Source organism: Staurois parvus, unplaced genomic scaffold (genome assembly GCF_062004578.1).
Source record: "Staurois parvus isolate SC_StPar_1 unplaced genomic scaffold, SC_StPar_1.0 ptg000066l, whole genome shotgun sequence".
NCBI classification, from domain to species: Eukaryota; Metazoa; Chordata; class Amphibia; order Anura; family Ranidae; genus Staurois; species Staurois parvus.
The window spans coordinates 429379-451265 of NW_028317862.1; the positions used below are offsets into that span (position 1 = coordinate 429379).

General features: G+C 41.3%; 1 protein-coding gene across 1 annotated transcript in view; it reads left to right on the forward strand.

Annotated features, from left to right (window-relative positions):
* The first annotated feature begins 983 nt into the window (after positions 1 to 983).
* The window catches only part of DNM3 (dynamin 3), a 421129-nt gene continuing 400225 nt past the window's right edge, over positions 984 to 21887 (forward strand). The window contains exons 1-4 of the mRNA XM_089668875.1: positions 984 to 1264; positions 13737 to 13810; positions 19072 to 19221; positions 21501 to 21704. Coding sequence (XP_089525001.1) covers positions 1104 to 1264; positions 13737 to 13810; positions 19072 to 19221; positions 21501 to 21704 — 589 coding nt within the window. The 5' untranslated portion in view covers positions 984 to 1103. The remainder of the gene's footprint in view (positions 1265 to 13736; positions 13811 to 19071; positions 19222 to 21500; positions 21705 to 21887) is intronic.

A 21887-nucleotide genomic window follows, 5' to 3' on the forward strand; every position in this document is an offset into this window, starting at 1 on the left:
TTTGTGCCGCCTTATAGTAGAAATACTGCTAAAGGGCGGCACGAGTGCGCTAAATCATGTATATATACGTGATTTTGCAGTTACGAGTGCCGCCATTCACGGCCTCGGCTGTCAATCACCGGGTACTGGCCAGTGATTACTCGCCGGTACCCGGTGATTGCCGAGTATCTCCAAAGGAGGGGAGACCTGTGTATAAACAACACAAATCTCTCCCCTGTCTGCTCCTGCACACTGCTTTCTATGACTCTGCATAGCACAGCCATACAAAGTAGTTTGCGTACAGTGACGCACACACACAGCACATAGTAGTGAAACAGCACACAGTTAACCCTTTAATCACCCAGAAGTTAACCCGCTATAAGTCCCTGATCGCCGCCATTACTAGCTAAAAAAAAAAAAACAATTCCAGTATATATACCGCCATTTGTAAACGCTATAACCTTCATGTAAACCAATTAATGAATACATATTGGGATTTTTTTAGCAAAGACATGTAGCAGAATACATTTTGTCCTTAATTTATGACGAAATTAGATTTTTTAAATATTTTTACTGTATATGTTTTATAGCAAAAAGTAAAAATTGTTTTTTTCTCAAAATTGGCAGTCGTTTTTTGTTTATAGTGCAAAAAATAAAAACCACACAGGTGATCAAGTACCACCAAAAGAAAGCTCTATTTGTGGGAAAAAAAGGACATAAGTTTGAGTGCAGCATTGCATGACCGCGCAATTGCCAAAGTAATGCAGCGCCATATTGCAAAAAATGGGCTGGTCAGGGGGGGTTAATCCTCTGGAGGGCAATGGTTAATAAATGCAGATCTAGATGTAGAATCATATTATATATGTAATTCCTTGTAGAGTAACCTTCCTGTTTGGTATAAAAGCGAGGGGAACTCAGTGCGCATGCTCCGTCTGTCTTCTCCAGCACCAGAGACAGCGTCCGGCGCGGATCGGTGGCTGTAGGCGGAACGGGGGGGGGGGAGATAGGCTGGTGTCTGCATACAGAGCAGAGCTGCAGCGCCGAACCTCCGAGCACACAGCTCCGTGCGATCTTTGTACCGGGGAGGATAGGCGGCTCTGGTGACCGACCACAAACTTCCTACGATGGGCAACCGGGAGATGCAGGAACTGATTCCTCTGGTGAACCGGCTACAGGACGCTTTCAGCGCCATCGGGCAGAGCTGCCACCTGGACCTGCCGCAGATAGCCGTGGTGGGCGGGCAGAGTGCCGGGAAGAGTTCAGTGCTGGAGAACTTCGTGGGCAGGTGAGAGGGCGGGGCTGTAGGGGAGCATTGTGTGGCTGCAGGGGGGGTCAGCTCGCAGCTTTAACTGCCCCCCCAACACACACCAACCCCTCCCCCTTGAAAGAAGGGGGGAAGAAGGGGTAGGTGGAAGGAAGTAAGGGAGGTAGGGGTGGGTGGAAAGAAGGGAGGGGTGGGTGGAAGGAAGGCAGGGGTAGGTGGAAGGAAGGAAGGGTTGGGTGGAAGGAAGGGATGAGTGAAAGAAAGGAAGGGTAGAAGGCGTGGGTGGAAGGAAGGAAGAGGTGGATGGAAAGAAGGAAGGAAGGGGTGGATGGAAGGGTGGGTGGGTGAATGGAAGGAAGGGAGGGGTGGATGGAAGGGTGGGTGGGTGAATGGAAGGAAGGGAGGGGTGGATGGAAGGGTGGGTGGGTGAATGGAAGGAAGGAAGGGGTGGATGGAAGGGAGGGATGGGTGGAAGGAAGAAAAGGTTGGTGGAAGGAAGGCAGGGGTGGGTGGAAGGAAGGGAGGGATGGGTGGAAGGAAGGGAGGGGTGGGTGGAAGGAAAGGAGGGATGGGTGGAAGGAAGGGAGGTCAGACTCACAGGACTCATTCAGATGTGTCAGAGCTGTCAGCTACTGTGTGTTCAATTTCCCACCCGCACATCCTCTGAAGCTGCACAGACTGGAGTGTGGGCAGACACAGGGGGAAGTAGAGCAGACCCAGTCTCTCCTCTCTTCTCCTATTAGTGCAAAGGATGGAGGGTGGGGCTAGGCACTGAGAAGAACACGGGGGGGGGGGGGGGGGGGGGGGGCAGAAAGAAAACAGAACAATCAGGTGTGTTCTGTGCAGCGGTGGGGGCAGAGACAAGCAACAATCTCCTGTATGGCTTTCAATGAAGAAGCTGGAAGCTGCCTCAACTCCTCTCTCACCTGCAGCTTCCAGCTGCTTCATTGCAAGCCATACAGGAGATCGCTGCTTGTCACCGACCCCACTGTCACCCCTCCCACACTCCCCTAGGCTCGACACTGCTCACCCAGGGGCGGACTGACCATTTGGAAACTCGGGCACTGCCCGAGGGCCCGGGGTCAGTAGGGGGCCCCATAACGTGCCCCTGGTACCTTTTTCATAGGCTTTTTTGAGTTTGGGCAAGGACACAGGGGCCCCATGATCCCCTATTGCCCGGGGGCCCCATGAGTTGTCAGTCCACCCCTGTGTTCACCCCCACTTTATTTCCACTCGCAGGCGAGTGGAAACTTCGAGGGCTGCAGGGATGGTTGTCAACTCTCCTCTGGGGGGGGGGAAGAGGGTTCAGACTCCCACTGACTTCCACCTTCATCTACTCCACTGGTACACAGCCATGTACATCCATTTCTATAGAAGGCATTCATGCTGGTTGGTGTGCAAGGGTCAAATTTGGAGATCCTGTGTAGCTTGTTTTTGGTTTTAACTTGTGAAAAGTGCAGTGTGAAGTATGTCACTGACAGTCATCTGCAGTGGTTGATGCTTCAAGTATAACAGAAGGCATTTTTTTTTATAATTTTGGAGTTGAGAGGGAATCAGAACACCTGTTAGGGATTTATTAGTGTCTGCGGTCCTGTTAGTCTAGGTTCACACCTATGCGTTTTCCGCTGCGTTTTGCAGAAACGCACAGCAGTCCATGTAACATGATTTCCTATGGGACAGGTTCACATCTGTGTTTTCACCCGGTGCATTTTTTTGGAAAGGGTCAGGGACTTTTTTAAATGCAAAACGTTGCATTTTTGATTCTATAGACTTCAATGGAGACGCTGCAGATGCACTTTTGATGCATTTTTGATGCGTTTTGCATTTTAATTGCCCAGCAACAAGTTGGAAAAAAAACCCGCAAAACGTATTAATAAAGTGTCAAAATGCATTTGCAAAAACGCAAAAAGCACTGCAGAAACAGATCAAACGCAAACTGCATAGGTGTGAACCTAGCCTTAGGGAGATTCCCTTTTTCTATTTGTCCCAATGACTGCTATCACCAAAAGTGAAAGAAAATCCAGAACAGGAATAGTGGGGAAATCTTTAAATGGGGACACTAGTTCTTGTGATTACCATAGATTTCCCTCAATTCTTTTTGTGGCTTCTTAACAGGAAGTGAAGGGAAGTCTACCCAAAGGGACACAGATGGCAAAAAAAAAACTAACCAGGGTCATAACACTCTCTTACTTTATCCAAAATGGTAAAAAATATTGCCTTCAGTTCCAATTTCAAATTTTAGTCTTTATGGCAATTCAAAATTAAGAAACCAATTTAAAAAATGTAAAAACCTATTAAAGTGTCCTTCCTGCGAAGAGTAGAAGTCTTACCTCTCCTGCCACTCTGCTGAATAGCTGAGATTCTGGCTATGTCAGCTGAATGGTCCCCTGCTTCATGCAGTGGTTTCTTCCTATGTCCACCATGATTTAGGAGTGGGCAATGGGATCAGAGAACACAGAGGGGGACCAGGCACCTGACGTGTCCTGGGTTGTTTGCAGAAAGATTATCTCTTCAGTAGAAAGAAAATTGGCAGATGTCATCATTTCTGTCTGTGATCAATTAGTGATATTCTCTACTTATTTCCTGCCCTGTGACTCCCCTCACCAGGGTTATCACCAGGATGCAGGGTTGTCACCAGGATGGGATGGTACAGACAGTAATAAAAGCAGAACGTCTAACCCTTTCGCTACTAAAATGTGTTTTTTCTTTGTCTGTTTTGGAAAGATTTGTAATTGCTTTCCATCTTTAAGTAGTGAGAAGTCTCCCCTAGAGAACAGAGACAGCAGGAAAAACTTGATGGAAGATCTAACCCAGGGGTGGGCAAACTTTTTGACTTGAGGGCCGCAATAGGTTCATATATTGGACCCGGGGGCCGGACCAAGAGTAGATGAATGATGTGTATGTGTCATCCATAGTAAGTATAGTACTATTCCCCCATAGTAAGCATAGTAATTCATCCCCCATATAGTAATTCATCCCCCATATAGTAATTCATCCCCCCTATAGTAATTCATTCCCCATATTAATTCATCCCCCATATTAAGTCCCCAAGTCCCCCCTGTGTCAATTCACTTACCTTTGCTCCACGCGTTCCTCTCGCCGTGTTCCCGCGCCGTTCCGGTGTAGCATGAAAATCTGTCTCCTATGAGGATCTGTCCCCCTCGACGTATCTGCGCATGTGTCAGTTTCAGGCATTAGCAGCCGATCGGCGATCTCCGGCACATGCGCAGATACGTCGAGGGGGATAGATCCTCATAGGAGACAGATTTTCATGCTACACCGGTCTTCAGGGCGGACTGAGAGAGGAGCCTAGCGGGAGCCTAGCTCCGCGGGCCGGATTAAAAGGTCCGCCGGGCCGTAGTTTGCCCATTGCTGATCTAACTCCTCTTCAATCTGTCCAAAAGTAAACACAATGTTTTGGCTGGAGTTGAACCATAAAGCTGAACTCTAGGCAGATATAAAAGACACAAATTAATGCAGCGCTGTACTTATGAATACATCTTTAACCCCTTGACGCCGGAATCACACAAATATGCGGCTTTACAGAACTGGGCTTTTTTCCGTGGGGCCGCATCTTTGCATACTTGTCTTTGTGCTGGGAGTGCGCAGCACAGCGCGCTCCCAGCACAAGGACCAGAGCGTCACTGAGAGCCCCGGGTACCGTTCTAATGATACTCCCGATTCCGGGTCAGCCTCTGATTGGCTATCACAGGGATCAGTCACTGTGAAGACCGCCCCCCTTGTTTTTTTTTCTCTCTGAATGGAGGAGAGAAATACATTGTATGTCTCTCTCCTTGCAGAGAGAAACAAAAAAAACTGTTTGTAAAAATAAAAAAGATAACTTAAAAAAAAAGTCTAGATCAAGGTTTGATCTAGTTCAGTGCCAGGGTTAGTGTCTGGGTTAAGGTCAGGTTCAAAGGTCAGGGTCGAAGGTCAGGATTTTAAAAAAATTTATATCAGTGTCAGTTTGTGTCAGTATGTTTTAGGTAAAAAACAAAATGCGCATTATTGTTTCTGAGCTGTAGTACAGGTACAAATAACATACACATATATGGTATCACTGGCATCGTCGAGAGCTGGAGAATTTATTTTGGGTTGTTCTTTGATGGTAGGTTATGGTAGTAACAAGAAATACACAGCTAAATTTAAAAAAATTATATTTTATTTTACTATTTTGGGCCAATTTTCCTTTGATTAAAAAAAAAATCAGGAGATATCCATTACCATTTGCCACCAAATGAAAGCCCAATTTGTCCTGAAAAAAACAAGCTGTAATCCACCTGGATGTACAAAGTAGTTGTGATGATATGTACGGTTTTACGAACACATGTCAAAGTTGTAAAATTTTACTTAGGCTTTAAGATTTGTTTTACCCTTAGGCGTCAAGGGGTTAAAGTGGTTGTAAACCCTTACATATACCTGGTGAAGTGACTGGCCTCAGGTGATACACAAAAATGAAACAAATCCTTCTACGTAGGTTGTACCTGTTTATTTGTAGCCTTTTTGTCTCCACACCTGTTCAAAATCCAGTTTTTTAAAGCTTGTCTGAGAGTTCAGAAAAAGGAGGTGGAGAGATACACTCTGGAGAGCCCAGTGAGAAAAGCTCTGAGAACTGATTGGAAGGAATGGACACACCCCCTCCACACAGCTCACAGGAACAGAGCTAAGGCTGCCATTCTGCTGGTCCCTCTCCTGTCACCATTTTTCTCTTGGTGTCAGGAAAACTTGTCCGAAGTGATTCATGCTGATAGCAGAGGAACGAGGCAGCAGACAGGAATAACACACATTATAGAGGGATAAGCTTTGTCCATATTTCTTGTCTGAGGTTTACAACCACTTTCAGTATATATTTTTTTTAAATGCAAGCATTGTAAGCACCTGCATTTGACTTGATATCAGGCCCTTGCAATCCCTGAAAGGAATACACAGTACAAAGAGCCAGTCAGTTTGTGCTGACAAGAAGCTTGCTGATTGGAGGAGAGATGAGGTCATCACTGAGCTATCTCTCCTTTTTCTGCCTAGTCGCAGGATGGGGATGGAAGAGGAAGTAGATTGAAGGATGCTGGTCATAGAGAGCATCTAGAGGCAGAAAAAAAGAACTGTGGGGAATATACTGTGATTCCAATTCATTTTTTTGATTGATTCCATTACATTTTTTTTAATGCCCACCTTTCCTGAGGTCTTTAGGCTGGCCATATAATGTTGCAGGATCCTCTTCATCTTATCTGGGCTACACAGTCCATAACCTGCAGTGACATGATGGCGTTGATGTGTGAATGAAGGGAACATAATGGCTGCCATTCAACCTGAAAGACTGAGAACGTGGCAAAGAAAAGGCACTGCAGGATGACAGCTCTGGACTGAAGGTGAGTATTGCAGCCTGAGTAGTTTTTTTTGTTTGTATGTTTTTATAACACCTGGCGGACCTTTTAACAAGATAACATTTTTAGCTTGGAGTTGAGCTTGAATTTTAGCATAAAACAGTTATAGAATGAACTGGGCATTTTGAGTTCCACTCAACCTATCAAAAAATTAATGTCAGCAGCTACAAGAACTGTAAAAAACAGCCATTTATCTGTCCCTCGGTCCCGTGGTGTGCCCCCAACAGCTTGTTTCACCGGCTGTCCTGTATTCCAGAAGGCCAGCATCTTCAGTGTGGGCACCCAGCTGTGATAGCTTGCGGCTTCACAGCCGGGTACCCACTGCACATGCGCGAGTAGCACTGTTCTTCCTGAATGGTCCTGTAGTCTTCTGGGACCTGTCACGTGTCCCAAAAGACTACAGGGAGGGAGGACACCTTCCGTTTCCGATCGCCTAGGCGGAAGTGGGAGCGGGTATCTGTCAAATTCGGGTACCCGCTCCCCAAAGGTGCCAATCCTTAATGGGGAGTGGGGGAGCAGTCCTTAAAGTGGAACTTCCTCTTTTGGGTGGAGCTCCGTTTTAAGAGATTTACAATCTGGCTGTTCTCATTTCCCAATAGAGTTTTTATGATTTTTTTCTTAAATCTTTTTTATAACCACATTAAGACTGCCTACCGTAGATATACTGTGATAGAATGGCCCTGCGGCAGCGGTTCATGTACTGTACATGTACGTGGTCCAGCTCTTCTTGGTGGGGGGCAAGTGCACCTGTCACCCTGGCTGTGCTGTCAATCACTACAGCACAAGCTGATCAGTGGATCCCAGCCAGGGGCAGACTGACAACTCATGGGGCCCCCTGGCAATAGGGGGTCATGGGGCCCCTGTGTCCTTGCCCACATTCAAAAAAGCCTATAAAAAAGGTACCAGGGACATTTCATGGGGCCCCCGGGCAGTGCCTGAGTGCTTGAATGGTCAGTCTGCCCCTGATCCCAGCCAATGATTTATGGCTGGAACACACTGATCAGCTGAGTGAATGACAGAAATGGGTTCTCTACAGATCTACATAGATGTTAAGACGGCTACAGCGTGGTTGTCCAATTCTGGGAGGGAGTCCATGGACGTCCTCCCAGAACGCGCCCCAGTGGTGCGCACCCAGTGCTGTCGATGATCTCTGTGTCCTACGGACACAGCTGTTCATGTGGTTAGGTAAAAGACCACTGTGATTGGCCTTTTTCCTAATCCAAATCCAATGACACAGCAGATCAAAATGTAAATACAGTTGCCAGTTATCTGCAGCACTTTTTTCCCGCTGTCACAGCGTGAGGAAAGTACTGCCGATAACTGGCAAATGTGACGGGAGATCTGCAGTGATAATCAGGGCACTGATTATCAGTGCCCAGCAATGGCGCCCAGCAATGTCACCCATCAGTTCCCAGCAGTGTCCCCAGCAGTGCCGCCCGTCAGTGTCCAGCAGTGCCATCTGTCAGTGTTTCCAGTCAGTGCCCATCAGTACCGCCTATCAGTGCATCCTCATCAATGCCCACCAGTGCCGCCGCATCAGCGCCGCCTTATCAGTACCCATCAGTGCTGCCTATCAGTGCAGCCTCATCAATGCACATCGTGAAGGAAAAATTACCTGTTTGCAAAATTTTATAATAGAAACAAAGAAAACTTTTTTTTTTTTTCTCAAATGTTTTGCTCTTTTTTTGTTTATAGTTCAAAAAATAAAACACCCAGCGGCGAGTAAATACCACTAAAAGAAAGCTCTATCTGTGTGAAAAAAATGTCATATGTTGCATGACCGTGCAATTGTCATTCAAAGTGCAGCAGTGCTGAAAGCTGAAATTGGCCTGGGCAGGAAGTGTGTGTGTGTGGGGGGTGGGGGGGTGCCCAGTAGGCAAGTGGTTAGTATGTATTAGTATGCATTGCATACTAGCACATTATGTCTTTACCTTGCACGGTTTTGTTTAACCTTTACTACCACTTTAATTCACCTGCAGTGAATGTTTAGTAAATGACACATTCACTGCTTTATACTCTAAATACAATGTTCATTTTTTGTCATTCAGCCAGAAGGCTGGATGAAACAAAAAACTGATTCATCCACACAAACGAGGTGGATGTAGGAATCCCCCAGCTGGACCATTGTATTCTGACAGCAGTAAGAATACACCGATCAGCAACTACAGCTGATTGGCTGCAGCTGCTAATCGGGGAAAAATGTCCAACACATTCCTTCAGCAAAAGTTGACCAAACAATTGACTTATGTCAAGTGGGGACTGCCACACACTGATCAAAATTCAGGCAGTTCCTGCTGAACCGGATGTATTTCAGTCAGTGTATGGCCAGCTTCAGAAGTTTATCCTCATGGTTTTGTATATAATGTGCTTGTTGGAATACGTTGTTCATGTATTTTATGCAACAACTATCTATTCAGTAGATATATCTTTTTCAACCAGTAGATGGCAGTGTTTGTAAGTTTGTAGCTACATTTATGGTTAAACTCTATGTCTTTTCTCTATAATAAAGTCCCTGTGTCTTGTTAACAGAGAAGCAGCAGATAAACACATGTGGAGTGTGCACTGTCGGTTCTGTAGGGCTCTACACAGAATCTCTATCAGTGTTAATAGGCAAAAGTATACAAAGGGGTATCTGTACCCCTGGCTGAGAAACTGTGATGTAAATCAAGAATAATGGTTTTATGTGCATAGCATGTTTCATTATATAGTCCTCTGTGTATTCAACATATTTTGTATAATTTGTGTATTCAACATATTTTGTATAATTTGTTTACATTTAGTTTGTCATTACATTGTGTGGATGGTCTACTGATCTGTTTGTTTTTTGCTTTGTTAGAGCTAATGATTATGGAATTTATTATTTTCCCTATAGAAGTGCATGTAACAGTAAGTTGCTTTGCTGTAGTCAATGGTTTAGGCACATGTGTTCTGAGACATTCACGTTTCTTCTTCTACATCATCGTTCACTTCTTTTCAACCAAGCAATCTAGCAATGAATTTGTCTTTTCTGGTAGAATTACTCTTTCTTCTGAATGGCTTGATTATCTCTACAAAATAGTTGGTTTCTCCTATCTTTGCATCAATAGAAGCATTCATTCCTTGGTTATATTTGATGTCACTGACTTGCAGTTCACAAGCAAATGAGTTTCATGAATTTATTTTTTTCATTGAAGTTTATTTATGCAACACGATTCTCTTCTAAGTGTAAATGGATTTGTTGTTGTTAAATAATCCTCATCTATTGTATACTTTAACCACTTGCCCTCCAGAGGATTTACCCCCTTCCTGACAGGCTATTTTTTGCAATTACTTTAACTGACAATTGCGCAGTCATGCAATGCTGCACCCAAATAAAATTTACGGTATGTCCTTTTTTCCCCACAAATAGAGCTTTCTTTCGCTGGTGTTTGATCGCCTTTGTGTTTTTAAGTTTTTGTGCTATAAACGAAAAACCCCGACAATTTTGAAAAATAAAACAATATTTTGACTTTTTGCTTTAAAACCTATCCAGTAAAAAAAAAAACTAATTTCTACAGAAATTTAGGCCAAAAATGTATTCTGCTACATGTCTTTGCTAGAAAAAATCCCAATACGTGTAAATTAATTGGTGTACATGAAAGTTATAGTGTCTACAAATGGCGGTATATACTGGCCTCTCCCCTGTCAGCTTTGCACAGCAATCGCTGGGTACTGGTCCGTCCGGGACCTGGTGATTGGCATGCTTAGCTGCCAATGGCGGCACGTTTTAGGTGGCACACACACTCCCTAACCAGAAATGCAAATCACATATATCTCTATCTATCCATCCATTCAGTCATATCCGACTCTTGGCGATTGCATGGACCGTCACTTGTAAGCGACTTTTTCCATGAATTCTCTTAGCAATTGTTTTTACAGGGTGGGTAGGTTGCCAGGTCTTTCCCCAACCCCTACTATGCAGGAGATCTTGCAAGGCCAGGGATGAAACTAGGACAATTTAGACAGGAGCCAATTAACCTACCAGCATGTCTTTGGAGTGTGGGTGGAAACCGGAGTACCTGGAGGAAACCCACATGAACACAGGGAGAACATGCAAACTCCATGCAGGAGGCGCCATGGTTGGGAATCGAACCCACAACCCAATTACTGCAAGGCATAAGTGCTAACCACTAAGCCACTGTATATATATATATATAGCACAGTGACTTAGTGGTGAGCACTTATGCCTTGCAGTAATAGGGTTGCGGGGAAGCGGTTAAACTGTATCCATCACTGCTGTTGAGCAGTTGGACTTTTAGCCAGGATGATGCACCATGTTATGGTAAGTCAACAGAAAGGTACTTTTTAGTTAGTTGCTAGGCTAAATGTTGCTTGAGTTAAAAGAAATAAGTATGAAAGACATTCTTTTTTCCTTTAGATAGATTTTTCTGAGTTTAGTTTGTAATTATATGTGCACATGGGGGCAACAATATTTGGAAGAAAACAATGTCTCTAATAGCATAAAGCACTCACAGATTCACAGATCCCCTGGTAGTCAGAGACCATGTGATATAAGCTGCTCAAGAATTAGGACAGAGATTTCTGTGCCGTTTGTGGCCTCGGCTGTCAAACACCGGTTCGTGGCCAGTGATTACTTGCCAGCACCCGGTGATCGTTGAGTATACCAACGGTGGGAGAGAACTGTATGTAAACAATACAGTTCTCTCCCCTGTCAGCTCCTGCACATTGCTTTGTATGGCTCTGCATAGCGCAGCCATACAAAGCAGTGTGCTTACAGTGAATCACACACACAGCACATAATGTTAAACAGCACACAGTTAATCCTTTGATCGCCCCACATGTTAACCCCTTCCTGCCCAGTGTAAACACTATAACTTTCACGTAAACCAATTAATTTACACGTATTGGGATTTTTTTTAGCAAAGACATGTAGCAGAATACATTTTGGGCTAAATTTATTATGAAATTTGATTTTTAACATTTTTTACTGAACATGTTTAATAGCAAAAAGTAAAAAATATTGTTGTTTTCTCAAAAGTGTCAGTCTTTTTTTTTTATAGCACAAAAAATTAAAAAACGCACAGGCGATCAAATACCACTGAAAGAAAGCTCTATTTGTGGGAAAAAAAGGACATACATTTCATTTGAGTTCAGCATTGCATGACCACGCAGTTGTCAGTTAAAGTAACGCAGCACCATAATGCAAACAATGGCCTGGTCAGGAAGGGTGTAAATCCTCTGGAGGGCAAGTAGTTAAGAACACTAAGTGTCATCTCTGTCTGCTTCCTTGTTCTTCTGTTATCAGTTTCAGACACTTTTGGCAAGTTTTCCTGACTCCAAGAGAAAAAAGGTGACAGGGGAGAGTCTTAGCTCTATTCCTGTGAGCCATGTGAGGGGCGGGGGCATGTTTCTTCTGCTTAGTGTACAGTAATTTCAGCCCTCCACCACCTTTTTTCTAAGCTTTCAAACAGGTTTTATAAATTCAGCACTTTGAATGGATGTGGAGAAGAGAAAACTACAGATAAACAGGTATAACTTATGGAGGAGGATTTGTTTCATCTCTGTGTATCACCTGAGGCCAGTCACTTCACTAGGTATATGTAAGAGTTTAATAATGTCAAAAGCTCCTGCACATGGGCATGGAAGGCTAGGAACAGAGATATTCGGAGAAACTCAGATGTGTACAAAACTCCAACGAGTGGGCCAAGCCTTGCAGCTCTCATATAGGACAAGGGGAGTCCAGATGTAACTGCAGAAACAATAAAACAAGAGCGCACTGACGTAGTGCAATATCCGCAATGTCCCATATAATTGTTTATTAACCCCTTCGTGCCGATGCCTCCCGGGAAGGCGGGGAGCCGGGAAGCGGGGTGGGGTTTAGGGTCATGTGACCACCATGACACAACGGTCACATGATCGGGAAAGGTCCCAATCTAAAGAGGAGATCGGGACCTTTCTGTGAGTACCGGACATGTGTGCTGGGAACGCGCAGGGCACACGCTCTCAGCACATATGTTCTTTTTTTAATAGAACGCAAGTGTGCGGCTGCTCGGCATCTAGGCCCAGACGCTGGGAGGCCGCACATTTGCGTTCGGCCAGCGTGAAGAGGTGAGAACATGGATAAAATGTTATACTCACGAACAAGTGGTGACAGATCGCATATAGATAGCCAGTCACAAGCTGCATTAATCCACAACGAGCCAAAGACCGTGAAATCAATGAAGTGCCATCTAGGGGCCAAATCCGCTGACACGTTTCGAGGGTAACCTTATTCCTCAGAGCCAGAGGAAGAGGGTTACCCTTGAAATGCATCAGCTGGATTGGCCCCTAAATTAAACTTCATTGATTTCAGGGTCTTTGGCTCATTGTGGATTAGTGCATCTTGTGACTGTCTGTCTATATGCGATTTGTCACCACTTGTTCGTAAGTATAATATTTTATCCACGTTTTAATAAACAGTTATCTGGGATGTTGCACTAGGCCAGTGCTCTCCTGTTTTATTCCTTCTGCATATGTAAGTGTTTACAACCACTTTAATGCACATAGTTTGGGCGCAGGTTCCCTTTAAGTGTCGGCTTTCCTGATTGTTTTACTACTGAGTACTTCATATGACCTATTTATAATGCAATGCAGATCCTCACATTTACAGATCAGTACAGGCAGTCCCTGAATTACATACATCCGACTTACATACTTACAAATGGAGAGAGACAACAGGAAGTGAGAGGAAATCTACTCCTAGGAAGGGAAAATCACTCCTGTAAGTGTTATCATGGGAAAAAAGGTGTCTCCACTGAAGCTTTATCCCCGATCCTTGTTTCTACAACAAACTAAAATGTTCAGTATCTGACTGTCACAGGGACAGAAATTGAGGTGAAATCTTCTGAACAGGGGCACAGGCAGCAAAACAAACATTACGGGGGTGTTAACCCTTCCCTATGCTATCCAAAAAACTTTTGGCTGAAGTTACACTTAAAAAATGTACCTATTCCAATTTACATACAAATTCAACTTAAGAACAAAGCTACAGAACCTATCTTGTTTGTAACCCAGGGACTACCTGTACATAGTCTACATACTGCTTGATTATTCATTTTCTTTAAATGTGGAGTTCATTTTATGTTGTTTTCTAGGGATTTTCTTCCTCGTGGCTCTGGTATTGTGACAAGACGTCCATTGGTCCTCCAGCTCATCACTTCCAAAATAGGTAGAAAGTTTTCTTAATAAGATTGGGAATAAGATTTGGGGGGAAAAATCCTTTAAAACCTATGCATACATCAAAATGCTGGTAAACCGGGTTGGATTAAGATTTTAAGCACAACTCCGTAATGGTGTCCCTTTAGCCCTTCCATTGCTTAATTGGAAAGACATTGAAAAGGAATGTCACCTACCAAGGCAAACAATAACGGCTGATACTTGTAACTTCTGATCTTGGGAAACACATACGTACCAGCCCATGAAGTCCAGCGCTGTCTTCCATGCAGCTGATTCTTCTTGGGGCTTCTGTTCTTCCCATGTTTGCATGTGCATGATCCAGAGTTTAAGAAGACATGTATCTCAGGAGGCTTTGGTCAAGGAAGGTGGGGCAAACTGAGGGGACATCATTTTTGCCTTGGTGAGAAATGAGAAAATGGGAGTGAGTTCCACCAAAGAAGGTACTGCTTCCTCACCTTCTAAGTGTGATTGTTTTAGTGCCTGGGTGGAGGGAAGAGGATGATGGTGGGTGCAGTTTGGAAGTGGAGGTCCTCTTTGAGATTCATTAAGGACTAGGGGTCCTTGCACAATGCTCCATTGAAAAAAAAAAAGTGTTTTCACTGCATTTTTTTTGTGCATTTTTGATGCATGTTTGGTGTGTTTTCTGGATGCCTGACTCCAATCATGCACCTGTGAAGCATTAACATGTGTCTCAAAAAGTGCACCAAAAAAACAACCGCTGTGTGTTTTTGTTGCGTTTCTCTTTCATTTCAATAGTGAGGTGTGCTTTTGGTGCGCTTTTTAAACATGCACCAAAAATGCAGCACATTTAAAACTCTACTGCACCCGCAGCACTTTGATGTGAAGAGTTCTATAGGATTTAAAGTGATACTTTTCTCATGCAATTGTGTTCTGCTTTCTAAATACCAAAAAACTGATCAGTATGAACGGGCCGTTAAGGTGAAGTCAAATTCAATTCAAGGCTAGACTGTAAACTATATTACATATATATTAATTTTTCATACTGAGTGACAATATTGATTTTGCTGCATACATGCTTGTATTGTTTTATTGCCATGTTACTGTATATAAAGATTTAAAAAAGATATAGCTTTTTTTTTCCATTTTTCTTTTTTATTTATTGAACACTTTTAGTATGCAGTAAGCAAATAAGCACATTTTATACACAATCTTAGTAATATTAATAGTAATATTTAATTACACCTTGAAGCCAAACAATTAGAGCTGAAACAACCAATCACCATAATCGATTATTATCGATAGTGAAAATAGTGAAACTATTTTCATAATTGATTAGTTGGTCAGCCGATTAGTTGGCCTGCATTATTTGTTTACATCTCAGAAAATACAGTGCAGCACACATACAGCTCAGTACACCTCTCATGCATGTCAGTATACACAGTGCAGCACATATACAGCTCAGTACACCACTCATACATGTCAGTATACAGAATGCAGCCCACATATAGCTCATTACACCGCACATACATGTCAGTATACACAATGCAGCACATATACAGCTCAGTATACCGATCATACATGTCAGTATACACAATGCAGCACATATACAGCTCAGTATACTGCTCATACATGTCAGTATACACAGTGCAGCACATATACAGCTCAGTACACCGCTCATACATGTCAGTATACACAGTGCAGCACATATACAGCTCAGTACACCGCTCATACATGTCAGTATACACAATGCAGCACACATACAGCTCAGTATACTGCTCATACATGTCAGTATAAACAGTGCAGCACATATACAGCTCAGTACACCGCTCATACATGTCAGTATACACAGTGCAGCACATATACAGCTCAGTACACCGCTCATACATGTCAGTATACACAGTGCAGCACATATACAGCTCAGTACCCCATTCATACAAGTCAGTGCCTGAAAACTGTGAATGTTTGAGGAGCAATGCCTTATGGGACATCTAGTCCTGGGCAGGATAAGGAAGTGATTTAAAGTGATTCTAAAGGCAGAAGGTTTTTTAATTTGCTATAGGGGCACTCTAAACTATACTTTGCGGCTTAGTATAAGGGCACTCTGAAGGCAGGAGGAGACAAAAGCACTGGTGGGGGGCCCCAGAAGAGAATTGGGGCTGCTCTGTGCAAAAGCATTGCACAGAGCAGGTAAGTATGACAAGTTTGTCGTTTAAAAAAAAATCCATAGTTTCCAATCATTTTAAGGGCTTTGTGCAGGGAAGAGCAGCATCTGAACCCAGAGAAGCTGGAGGCTGATAGGCTGGAGGTAATATAAGGCATTACAATTACATTTTAAAGTAAAAGTTTACCAGTATTGTGCATGATATTTAAAATGATTTTATGTATGAAAAAAAGTCTGTCTTTAGTGCTACTTTAATATAAAAGATTTTCATCCCCCCCACCCTTCATGTAGCTTCATGTCTGACTCCTAGTTAAAATACCCTGTATATCCTACTTCTGGGTATATATATATATATATATATATATATATATATATATATATATATAACTTTCACTGTTTCTCAATATTAATTAACCTCTTATATTAGTGATTCTCTGCTGTTTTTGTACTATAAAGAGCTATTTTTTGTTTTTTTAACTCCCATCGTGATAGGTGATAAAAAAAAGCATGCTGCTGCTGCTACTAAATCTGATTTTCAGACAAGAATATAAATACAAAAATCCTTTGTACATTTGATGAATGGACAAATGTCGTTCTAAAATTTCAATTGCTTTTAATATTCATTTTTAAAATTAATGTAATTTCTAAATGAAAATCACGTACACTGTCCGACAATTCTTTCCATCCAAAAAAGTTTTTTATTTTGCTCCTTTGAATTTTCCCGTCACTGTGGTAGAAAATGAATGTCGATTTGACGCCACTAACAATTAGAAAATCGTACAAACATTCTTAAAACAAAAATTTTTGAACAAAAAATGTGTTTGGACAGCATAAGTGAAAGCAGGAGCAAGCAGCTTGTATCAAGCTGTCTGCTTATGACAAGGGAGCCTGTCATGCTTAATATTATAATACAGTCTTGTCTGAAAATCTGCAAAAATGTTGTTCTTGAAGTCTGATGCTATGTACCAGATTCATCCTCTAATAGTATATATATCTCTTCTATTCTCAGAATGGATTACATATTTTGTTCCTAATCATATAGTTGGTTATTTTTATTTATCACTGCATATAGATATTCAAAAATAAATTGCTTTACATATTAACCAAATTATACACTAGACTTTTTGAAGTTTTTAATCGAAACAATAATCGGCCAACTAATCATTGAAAATGTATAAATAATCATTAGTTGCAGCCCTACAAACAATTAACATTTTTCACCTTTTTTTTGTCACATTTTTTTTAGCAATATACAATGAAGGTCAAAACATCAGATGACAGTTATAAAAAAAAAAAAAAATTAAAGTAGCACTAAATGCAAAACCTTTTTTTTTTTACTTTCAAACATTTTTATTGATATGTAAAGGAAATACTGTAATAACAACGTTACAGAATTGCTTATACATCAGCAATATGTACTAAAAAAGGGTGCTAACTGGAAAAAATAAAGTAGACATGGGAGCAGAGCCAATTCAACAGTATTAATCCTACCCAGCCAAGATAGATTATGAAGAGAGCATTGTTAAGGTCAGCTTCCAACTTCTTGATCGGGTTGAACTTGTATTGCAGTTTAACGGTGCAGGTATGTTGAATGCCTAAATATGGGATGTGGGAATCATTCCATTTAAAGAGGAAATGTTCTTTAAGGTGATCTACTAGAACAGGAGGCACAGTTACACTCGGGGCCATGGATTTTGATGGGTTTGAAGGTCTGTAATTAATGCACATTTTTGATTTGAGAACTGCAACACACCCCATATATGTCTGGATCGGTCCCGATGGTGACTGTGAGGTTCTCTATAGCTATAGCAAAGATTAAGCTAAGATTAATGCCCAGCCCTATCTCGTACCACGGGCAATCAGTATTGGCTGAGACATAAACTCTTGCATTCATACCTGAGCCAGCAGTGTGGAGTATAGGGTATGCGGAATCCCTAGGAGACAAGGCCCACATCTGCAGCATTCAAGAACTGTAAATAGATAAGACCAAGAGATCTCGTCAAATGCTTTTTGAAGATCTATAGACAATAAAAATTCCTCCTTACAGGACCCCTGGGCTGAATCAGGTTTTTCTGGCATCTGTGTCCCATTCTAACCCTTCTCCAAACTATCCAAAAAAGGTTTTGGATTTAGTTAATCTTTAACCTCCCTAGCGGTCTGATTATGTCCATATTTCTGTGCTCAAAGCGGTACATTTTTGTTGCATGGAAATATGTATTTTTTTTATTGTAGGCCTGTGATTTTTAGGAATAACTCAGTGAAATCTGTCCGAACAAGAGTCTAGTAAACATCCCGGATATGAGAAAACTTGAAACACGAAATCATAAATTATAATTTAATAAATAATTATAAAAAATAATATAATCAATAATATAATCAAACCAAAAACACTGAAATTTGAAATATAGCGCCAAGTTCGCACATCACTGAGCTTAGTCGCAAAATCGTTTTCAGTGTCTGATGACGAATTTCCCCACGAATCATTATCACTCAATTCTACAAGTAGTTCTAATTTACTATCGTTGTTCTCTAGCTGGTCTAAAACCGCTTTTGACCTAAAGGGATGCTTTTTGGACTCCATGGAGATTTCTCAGTTTCCAGGCAGAAAGAATAGTAAAAATGCAGGCAGGGCACAGGACAAAGCACTAGGGATAAAATGTATGTGAAATGCTTTGATACAGTAATGTTATACTATGTGATTTTAGTGAATGTCACTTTTTTGTCATTTTCAAATTTCCCGCCATTCCATCCCCCGTACGTCCTGACAGTGAGGGTTTGTGGTAAAGCTTATTTACTGCTTATTAGGAATATGTTAATATTGGAATGTCCAAAGCCCAGAAACACTCATATTTTAACACTTTTACAAAGTTATTTGTTTTTGTTAACAGCATCTGACAGCTGAAATGGCTATATTACATTTTCATTTCAGTATACAGTACATGTATACAGAGATATACATATTGGTAACTACATTTTGTACATGAAGACCTCCACAATTAGGCGCAGCTAATTAAGGCTATGTTCAGATTAGAATTTAGGAACAAAGCATAATTTATTTTTTTGCTTTAATCCATGATATGTAAGATAAATCAAAATGTTACTAACAACTCATTTCATTGTCCTTCTTACAGAATATGCTGAGTTCCTACATTGTAAAGGAAAAAGGTTTTCAGATTTTGATGAGGTTCGCCTAGAAATTGAAGCAGAAACAGATCGAACAACTGGTACAAATAAAGGAATTTCATCCATTCCTATCAATCTGAGGATATATTCACCAAATGGTATGTGTATTTAATATAGGTATTTTAGTTGGAGTAATCTGGTAAAACATTAGCTAACAAATTTTTGTTCAATACAATATACATTTTTCTGTAGCGTTGTATACCTTTTAGGCAAAAGCAGTCCCAACTTTATACATTGCAAGGATTTTCCCAACTTTTCTATAAGTTGACCTTATGTTCTTTCTCACCCTGATTCCTGTATGGAATGATCTGTCTTCATTTTAATCACCTAATCAATTTGTTGTTATAAAGTACAGCTTATTAATTGGCATCCCTTTAGGTGAGGATGAGCCCTAAAGCGTATCTACAACCAAAACTGTAGTATAGTGCAGATTATCACTCCTCAGATATGGTTTCTGCATTCATTTTCTGTATTTAGATTTTTTTTTTACTTTGTTTGTCTCAATTCTCTGTCATTTTTGCTGGACAGCTTGGTCTGTTAAAGGAAGTTAAAAAATAACAGCAGGGTCAACAGGTAAAAAAAAAAAAAAGTTACAGGTGGAACAAAAACTGGTTTGTTAAAGTGGAACTAAACAAAGCAATACCTACTCTGCTCCAACAGTTTGACGCCATCATATTCTACCTGCTTCTTTTGGGTGCCGTTGTTCAGCCATTTTCCTAGGCTGGTGCTGGAAGACGTCACTGCATGGGAGCCATTTATCCTTGCACACTGACACATTGCATGTCACTTCTGCAGTAGCCTCCCTAGTGGTCTGATAATTTTAGTATTTCTGTGCTCAAAGCAATACATTTTTTTGCATGGAAATTTGTATTTTTTTTATTGTAGGCCTATAATTCTTAGGAATAACTCTGAAATATGTCCGAACAAGAGTCTAGTAAACATCCCGGGTATGTTAAAATTTGAAACACAAAATCATAAATTACAATTTAATAAATATTCATAAAAAATAATATAACAATAAATTTAATTCAATAATATAATCAAACTAAAAACACTGAAATTTGAAATATAGCGCCAAGTTCGCACATCACTGAGCAAAGTCGAAAAATCGTTTTCAGTGTCTGATGACGAATTTCCCCACGAATCATTATCACTCAATTCTGCAAGTAGTTCTGATTTACTATCGCTGTTCTCTAGCTGGTCTAAAACCGATTTTGACCTAAAGGGACGCTTTTTGGACGCCATGGACATTTCTCAGTTTCCAGGCAGAAAGAACAGTAAAAATGCAGGCAGGGCACAGGACAAAGCACTCGGGACAAAATGTGTGTGAAATGCTTTGATACAGTAATGTTTTACTCTGTGATTTTAGTGTATTTAGTGAATGTCACTTTTTCACATTTTTTTAAAATTTCCTACCGTTCCGTGCCTGTACGTCCTGACGTCGCAGGGAACGGAACCCAGAAGACGGATGCCGGCATCGGCCGGAGGACATTGCCGTGGAACACTGCAGGAGGCACATCGCGGGAGCGCAGGACAAGGTAAGTGAAGAAGAGATCCCGGAGCAGCGCTGCATAGTATTCCCAGGTGTAGCTCTGGGTTACTGCTTGTGGTACTGAAACTTTACCCCGAGCTACACTCGGAAATACCATCAGGGAGGTTAAAGAACCTTGTTGTTGGTAAAAAAATAAAAAGTTGCATTTATTTATTTCAGGTACTTATATAGCGCCATCAATTTTACGCAGCGCTTTACATATATATTGTACATTCACATCAGTCCCTAACCCTCAAGAGGCGTACGATCTAAGGTCCCTAACTTACATTCATATACTAGGGCCAATTTAGACAGGAGTTAATTAACCTACCAGCATGTCTTTGGAGTGTGGGAGGAAACCGGAGTACCCGGAGGAAACCCACAGAGTCACGTGATTTTCCCTTTAGTTCCATTTTAAGAACAGTCTCATAAAAAAACCCTGCTTTAGGGGAATCTTGCTATTTGAATTTTATCAAGAAATGGGAGAACCAATCATGCTAGTAGGAAATGCTTTTCTATGTTTGTGTTTCTGTATAAAAACAGTGTGCTGTATGCCCTAAGTTTTCATATTGCCAGTGTCAAATTACTTAGAATATGTGTTTTTATATATATATATATATATATATATATATATATATATATATATATATTTATTATTATTATTATATTTTTTTTATTTATTTATTTATTATGAAACATGAGTTTTTTCCTTTGAGTAAGAAATCAAATGTTTGTAATGAGTTAAAGGCATTCTGTGTCGTTACGCAATATTTTGCCACTTTATATGTTTTTCTGTAGTTTTTCTTTTTATATTAATTTTTATGGCTTCATGCATTATTCTTGCAGTGTTGAATCTGACCCTTGTTGATTTACCTGGCATCACAAAAGTGCCTGTTGGTGACCAGCCTGCAGATATTGAATCTCAGATTCGAGAAATGATTATGCAGTTTATCTCTCGTGATAATTGCCTTATACTTGCTGTGACACCTGCAAACACAGACCTTGCCAATTCAGATGCCTTAAAACTTTCTAAAGAAGTAGACCCTCAAGGTATGAATTTTTATTTTCTTCTAATGTTATTTCCCTGGTGTTAACACATCTCCATTGCCCAGAGAAGTACAGAGAAGCCCAATATATCTTCAGGACCGGGAGAGGTTTATGTGACCCAGTTCACTAATTTCTACCAGTCTTCAATCTACCCAATTTTCTTTTTTCCCTTCCTCTTTTTCTCTT